This window comes from Hibiscus syriacus, unplaced genomic scaffold (genome assembly GCF_006381635.1).
Source record: "Hibiscus syriacus cultivar Baekdansim isolate YM2019G1 unplaced genomic scaffold, ASM638163v2 tig00111101_pilon, whole genome shotgun sequence".
Classification (NCBI taxonomy): Eukaryota; Viridiplantae; Streptophyta; class Magnoliopsida; order Malvales; family Malvaceae; genus Hibiscus; species Hibiscus syriacus.
The window spans coordinates 56,603-64,956 of NW_024062986.1; the positions used below are offsets into that span (position 1 = coordinate 56,603).

The 8,354-nt window shown below is 33.0% G+C and overlaps 1 protein-coding gene and 1 pseudogene across 1 annotated transcript; one reads left to right on the forward strand and one right to left on the reverse strand.

Annotated features, from left to right (window-relative positions):
- Positions 1-998: 998 nt before the first annotated feature.
- On the reverse strand, positions 999-1,439 carry LOC120153569. Its single transcript, XM_039165491.1, has one exon. The coding sequence runs from the start codon at positions 1,437-1,439 to the stop codon at positions 999-1,001; it is 441 nt and encodes a 146-aa protein (XP_039021422.1).
- A 1,544-nt stretch (positions 1,440-2,983) lies between these two features.
- LOC120153607 lies at positions 2,984-5,266 on the forward strand (annotated as a pseudogene).
- Positions 5,267-8,354: the final 3,088 nt, after the last annotated feature.

Sequence of the window (8,354 nt, forward strand, 5' to 3'; positions counted from 1 at the left end):
TTTTTCTCCAAAAGAAAATAACTAATATAGACTTATAACTACAACACTATATTTAAGGAAAACACTGATAATTCTATTCATCATGTATTATATTTTTAGTTAAAAATGTAACAATACTAAAAATCTAAAAAATTTAGAGCTTTTTTCATTACAGAATACAAACAAAAACCAAAACAATTCCAACCCAAAATGTTCAATTTGTTGCTTTTAAGATTAAAAATCATGACACTTAAGCTTTATATTAATTTTTTTTGAATTAAAGCATTCTATTAAATACATCAAAAATTATTTGGACAATTAATTTGGGATGTACGGGACATTATTCCAAGAATATAAAAAGCAAAGGCGCAAAACATCCTTGAAGAGGGTCGCTCATGTGCTACAATGTCTGCTGAAGAATCACCATTCGAATTGCAAAGAACCTTGACGTATGGTGTTGATTGTTATACCTTTTCATAATTTGAGGATGGGTCATGTTCCTTGTGGCGATTCTGGTGAATGTTGTGCCAATTCTTCATAGGGTCTCCTGTTATATGCAAAAGACAGATAATACTTTCGTTTTTAATGTTCACTCTACATGTAAAGTCCACAAGAAAATCATTCATTTCCGGCCAGATGTTCCATTCCGCCCATATTCGAAGCCAATGTTGGTTTTTCTTCTTCTTTTTTTCAACATAAGGTTAAATAATTTGAAACATGAATATGTATTATGTCCAAAATAAGGCAACCAAAAGTGGAAAAACATTAGGAAAAACCCCATTATAAACATACCTTAGCTTTGTTTTGCTTATTTGCATTTCCACTGCTTCAAAAATTCGATTAAAATTCTGGACCGACCATTCAAGTCTGCAATTGAGCACCAGATCCAGATATTGATTGGCTCTGTAGTTAGTAACCCTTGGTTCGGGTCCTCCCAAATTATCTGACACGATCAAATGGCCCCATTGCTTCCCTCCGGCATCGACGCTGCGTGTACCATCCTCCCGACCACTTTATCATTATCTCCCCTCACCCAATGCGATTCTGGCATCCAAAAATGGCGTCGTGGCATGCTCCTTGGCGAAGCCCATGCACTTTTCCTTGGCGGAAACCAAACAGTCTTCCATTTCACGGTCTTCGCAGCGCTCCCTTTCCTTTAGGTCCATCGATTTCCAGCCAGTGAGGGACTGCCACCAGGGTGGTTTGCACTTGTTGGAAGCAGTGATGGCACACCCGATTCTGGCACCTTCCTCGCATTGAGCTATGATTTTGGATTCACAGGATTTGTATGCGGCGGCCCAGGAAGGAAGATCTTTGAAGGCGAGGATATATGGACCGGTGAGGGTCATCGGAAGTCCCGGCCTGGATGGGGCCCGTAGTAACGGAATGGGGCGGTCGAATTTTATGGTAGTCGAGGAAGCGGAGTATTCCTCCAGGTTTTGGGTTAACTGATGGTCCATTCCTTAGAGAGCGATTGGTGAAGATCAAGAACTGAGGAAGCTCGAGTGAAATTCAAAGTCTGAAAATGAAAAAACCTTTAAATGGGTACCAAAGTTAATGTAAAATTTGGATAGCAATATTAATCATAATGCTATATATGAGAAGAAATTAGAGTTATCTATTAACGAGTTTGGGTAGACCTTGTTATATAATCTAGCCAAAGAGGCACTGAGTCAATCAAACGAGGATTAACACCAGCCAAAAGCAGAGAAATCCATATATACCTGAAAATCTTAAAGTGTAGCAGCTGTGCAATCGGCAGCAACAATGAGCAGAAGGTGAAGCAACGACCACAGTGCCAAACAAATGATAGCAGAGGATAAGTACAGCGAAGTCATTGAACTGAAAAGAAAAACCCTAAAATTGAACATGGCTGGTTTTCAATATGGGCTTAGAAGTTGACCAAAACAGCCGAAACAATTTAAAAAAATTGGCCCGTACAGTTTTACAGTTTATTGATTTTATTAACAAATTTAAAATTTCATTCATAATAAAACATGAATACATAATAGTTGAATTTTTGAAAGATTTTATTCTCAAGTTTTTAAGGTAAATTCTCATCAATTAGCAACTTTCGGTTTCATACCGAAAGAACGAAGGGTAAAGTATAAGAACGGTTATCTGACTATAGATAACCATAGGGTGTTATTTTCTAATATTAAAAATTATAAAATAATTCTCTGATTATACAGTGTTATTTTGTTGAGTCATTTAACTATTAAAATTTACAAAATGGTCACCCGCTATTTATATGTTCCAACCTAATCATTTTCCGTTATTACGATATAATAAAATCTGATCTCAAAACAGTTTGTGACGTATTTTATTGATCGACTCTCCATTTGTATTATGTCGTCAACTAGTACTTAAAATATTATGTCATCATTAAAAGCAATAGTGGTGCATCAGACATAATTAAATGTGATTTTATTATATCTCAATCAATAAGTAACGTCCAGTTCAAACGATCTTTAAATTTTTAACAGAAAAATACGAGTTTGAAATATATAAATAGTAGGGTGATCATTTTATAACTTTTAATGGTCGAATGACTCAATAAAATAGTGTCCTATAATCAATGAATTATTTTATAACTTTTAATAATCAAATGATTCAACAAAATATCATTCTATAATTGTGGGATCATTTGTGTATTTGACCCAATAATAAATAATCTATCATCGATAAAAAAAAATACTTTTCACTGTCTAAAACATTATAAATTGACATTCTATGAATTATTCATTAATAAAATTCAAATATAAAAATTTAAGAGAACGTAATAAAATAACGAAAATTATAAATTGATAAATTTGGGTAAACGAAAAACTTTCGAATCTTTGTCGGAATCTACCGATACAGATTTTCCGCGCCATATTTCAAGAGGATATATAACTGTCCAAACATATTTTCAAAATCTGGACATTTTCGTACCTCACTTCTCGTCCTTCTCTTCCAGAACCACGAAAAGAACCCGACCGAATCCCTTGCTTTGTCCACGAACATGTCTGTGTCCTTAGCCTTCTCGACTTCCTCGTCTCAATTCCAGTCTCGCGAATTACCCATAATGCCAGTTATGAAACCCCGCTTTCACGTACCTATTTTAAAGCCATTGATGGCGGCACGTTCTAGGACAGTTTTGCGAGAAAATTTGAAAGTCGCGGCTTCTGAGCCTCCAGTAACAGTAGCGTCGCCGGAGGGAATGGAAGTGAACTGGGCGAAAGAGGCGGAGCGGAAGGAGAATGGTTTCAGGAGCAGACGCAGGACCAAGATCATTTGCACCATCGGGCCTCGCACGTGCGAGTCCAAAGAGATTGAGGCTCTGGCAGTAGGAGGAATGAATGTGGCGCGTGTCAATATGTGCCATGGAACCCGTGAGTGGCACCGGAACGTGATCCGGCGTGTGAGGCAGCTAAACGAAGAGAAAGGATTCGCCGTGGCAGTTATGATGGACACCGAAGGTAGCGAGATCCACATGGATGATCTAAACGGCTCCGAATCGGCCAAAGCCGAGGTAAATAACCAAGCGAATCCGAGGAGTTAAAAAAACCAGTCCAGTGGTTTCTGGAATGATTTTTTCTTATTAGATTTGATCGTTTAACATATAGGATGCTCAAATATGGACTTTTACTGTTCGGCATTTGATCCGCCTTTGCGCCCAGAACGCACCGTTACTGTTAACTATGATGGTTTTGCTGAAGGTAAATATCTCCTAAGCTGTGCAAATGGATTAACCAATATATTTAGTTTAAATTATTCCCAAAACAGAACATCCCAGAGTCATCTATCTAGATTGTAGTAATTATGTGTTCAAGTTGTGAAGAACTAGGTTATAATGCTTTTGGTTTCTTTTATCATGCATGAAAGACGTAAAGGTTGGTGATGAGCTGCTTGATGGAGGAATGGTGAGGTTTGTGGTGATTGAGAAGATTGGTCCAGATGTAATCTGCCACTGTACCGATCCGGGGGTGTTACTGCCTCGTACTAATCTTACTTTCCGGAGAAATGGGAGTCTGGTTCGAGAGCGCAATGCCATGCTTCCTACTATATCTTCAAAGGTTTGCTACTATAGGTGGGTGGTTTATGCATAGGCAAAGTTTTTCTCATTCTTACTTTGCACCAGAATTGATGAAAAGTTGAAATGTTTATGTTTGTTGCAGGATTGGCTGGATATTGACTTTGGTATTGAAGAGGGTGTTGATTTTATTGCGGTGACTTTGGTATTAAGATTTTAAAGAGTTATATAACTTCCCAATCAACAGGAAGGTAAACCATAAATTGTGAAGATTATACAACTTCTTTAGAGCTTTTAAATGTTCATCACTACCCACAAACAAAATTTATTACTATTTAGAGTTCAATGTGCAGCCAAATTGATGTCATTGCCAAGATAGAGAGTATTGGCTCTCTGAAAAATTTGAAACAGATTATCCAGGCATCAGATGGAGTTATGGTAGCCAGGGGAAATCTAGGTGCACAGATACCTTTGGAACAGGTCCCTTCAGTTCAACACAAGGTGGTTCAGCTATGCAGGCAACTAAATAAACCCGTCATCGTTGCCTCCCAGCTGCTCGAATCCATGATCGAATATCCTATACCGACACGAGCCGAAGTTGCCGATGTTTCTGAAGCAGTAGCACAGCAGGCAGATACTCTAATGCTTTCCAGTGAATCAGCCATGGTTCATTACCCTGAGAAGGCATTAACTGTACTAACAACTGTCAGTTTGAGGATGAGAAATGGCAGGGAGAGGAAAAGCACTGGGATGCAACTGAGCTTCCCATTGTTTCATCTTCCAAGGCCGCTAGGATCCCCGAGGAGATATGTAATACGACTTCCAGAATGGGTAAGTGGCCTTTGTATATTGTGTTTTTGCTGAACTCAATTATGAATTGTTTTCTCAATGAGTTCCATGACAGTTTTTCTTTTTCTTTTCAACTTTCAGTCAACAAACTCAAAGCAGATGCCATATTTGTTTACAAAAAAACTGGAGAAACAGCATCTCTTCTTTCCCGAAATCGGCCCGAGTGTCCAATCTTTGCATTTACACCATCGACATCGATTCGAAGGTGCCTGAACCTGTAGTGGGGGCTGATACCTTTCTGCCTCGACTTGTCAGATGATGCGGAGAGCAATCTAAACAGGACCTTCTCATTGCTCAAAGCAAGAGTGATGATCAACTCAGGTGACCTTGTCCTTGTTGTCTCTGATATTAAGCAACCCGTTCAAGCAATTCAGGTTCCCTAGAGTGGAATTAGAATATGCGTTTTTGGTTGGTTGTATGCGTTTTTCCTTATTTATATTATAGGGTAAACTACTTAATTAGTCACCCAACTATTACGTAATTCCATTTTAGTTAACAACTTTTTTTTTCAAAATCATACCTAATATTACGTTTTGGTTTCATTTTAATCACTTACCATTAAAAAATTAATGGTGATGTTAAAGTGTCATGAGATAATGTCATGTTATCATTGAAAAAACTTTAAAAAAAATGTCACGTCAGTGGTTTGTCTTTCATTCTTTTGTTGTTTTGGCTTAACAATCCAAAGTTGCTGCCAATCAAATGTAATTCCAATCACCATCAATGATCTATCATGCCCACCGTTGGTTGTTTAATATGTATCAAAACTTGTCATTGCTATGTTATTTAGGTTTGATTCTTCGATCATTTATTGATTCTAACTATGAAGAACATTATAGTATTGTTTGATTGTTGCTGTCATTGTTATAGTATATGGGTTTGATTCTTCCATCATCTATTCATTCTAGCCATGAAGAACACTATAGTTCGTTTGGTTGTCGCTTTCACTATTATAGTATTTAGGTTTGATTCTTCAATCATCTATTCATTCCAACTATGAAGAATGTATAGTTTGTCCAATCGCTTCTATCAAGATTTTTTAACTACCAGATGATACAGCAAACAATCTTTTACAGGTTAAAGTTTTTGTTTTTGGATAAATCATAAATTTCATCACTCAACATTTTTCTTATTTTTATTTTGGTCATTAATCTTAAAAAAAATCGATTCAATCATTCAATTTTGGCATTTTTCTTTTTTTATCACTTGAGTTTTAAATCACAAATGATATAATGACATGATAGAAAATCTGATGATATACTAAAACGACATTATTTTAGATCTCAGAAAAACTAAAATGACATCATTATGGATTTTTCTTTTTTATTCATACTCTCATTTTGTAAAAAAAAAATTTGAAATCAAATTTCTAACTCTTCATTCTTAAAGAATCTATCAAGTAATAAATATGTAGGGATGACAATTTTATATGAATCTTGCAAATTCCGACCTAATACGATAGGACCTATTTTTTTTTAAAAAATCAAACTCGAGTTTGATTTTGTAAAGGGTGAGGTCACACTAGGTTTAGGTTGATAAATCTTTTATCTAATTTGGGATTATAATATAATTTTCTTCTATATATTTAGGAATAATTACTATAATACATCTTTTTTATTTTTTTAATTATATTCTTATTTTGATAAATAAAAATATATATTTGTGTCATATCAGATCAAATGCAGATTTTTGTCTCAAAATCCAACCCATCTCAACTCGTTATTCTCTATCTATATATTTATATATATATATATATCATCCAATTTTACTCGTTCACAATCCACTTTTATAGCTACCTTTAGCAGTACTTGTCCACAAAAATATGATACGGATGATAATAAACACCAATAAATTGCCAAAGAACCAAATCAGAAGTTGGGCCTATAAAAACCCAAACTGCTTTTCAGGGTTCCTTTCAAAATGAATTTACAAAATAAAAATGAATAAAAAAGTATCTATTCAATTTTGTTTATTAAATAATCCAGATAAAATATTGTCCTATCATTTTAAAAATATATATATACCTTATTTAAGCTTAAGATGATAGGATTCCAACTCAAGCTGAAAAAATATCTTTTTAAATTAAAAAATAAATAATTAAGATTAAATAAATCATTTTAAATTTAAAATATATAGTATCATATAATTTATAAATGGATGATATAGTGCTTTAAATTTAATTATATAATTTTTAAATTGATAATGTAGTTTTTAAATCTAAAAATATTTATTTAAATAATTAATATTAAATAAATCATTTTAAATTAAAAAGTTATAATATTAGATAATTTTTCCAAGAAAAATATTAGATAATTCCAGATTGGTAATATAGTGTTTTAAATTTAAAAAGTATATACTCTAACTCTTAAATTGAAAAGTAGTTTAGATATTTAATATTTAATATCATTTTTAAATTTAACTTTTAAATTTAAAGATATATATCATTAGAAAATTTTTGAATAAATAAGTTAGTCTATTATGGTTTATTGAAAAGATATATATATATATGACTAAAATTAGTTTACAAAACTTACCATTTTGAATAAATAAGTTAGTTTATTATGGTTTATTGAAAAGATATATATATATGACTAAAATTAGTTTACAAAACTTACCTAAGTATTTATTTTCTTTCTTGAGAAAAATTACAGACTTTCTAAATATAAAGATGTCATCTTCTTATTTGTTTCTTGCTTTGTTTTTCATTCCTCCATTGATCTTATCAGTGTAGATGAAGCTACATTATTTGATTTTCATAGTTTTTCTATTTTTTGTTTTATTTAAAATATTATATAATTTTTATTTTTATTTTTATTTTACATAGGCTTACACAGTATATTTTGGCAAACATGATGGGATGAAAACACTTGATGAGATTTAAAATTTTCATCATTCTTATCTGTACTTTGTAAAAGAGTAGGAGGAAGATGCTAAAGCTTCACTTTTCTGCAGTTGCAAGAACAACATAAATGGTTTTGCTGCTAAGCTTACTCTAGATGAAGCCTCTAAGCTCTCTGGTAAATAATTTACTCTTACTATTTCTTGAATAAGTTTCAAATCAAGTTGAATCGAAATTTGAATTTCATTTAAGATTTATTATTAAAATACTAATAATGATTTTTAATTTTTTTTTATAGAAATAGAGGATATAATATCGGCGATTCCTTCACATTGAAAATATCGAACACGAACAAGAAGATCGTAAGATCATGTGAGATTAAATGATTATTTATCGAGTGGAGCTTAAATGGGAGTGAATTTGTTGACAAATGCTCGATATGATCAAAATCAAATTCTTTGTTTATATTACTTAAAAGAAGCAATGATTCAAATGAGATGAAAATGACCTTTATTTATATTTGATTTATCTTTATCCGATGGTCAAAAATAAATTATATCAATGGCTAGAATTAAATTTCAGCTATCACAAAAAATATAACTAAAATTTTAATCATAAAATTCACTTGAAATGTTCACATTGATCGTGTGTGTTTTCTAAACTATTCCAAAA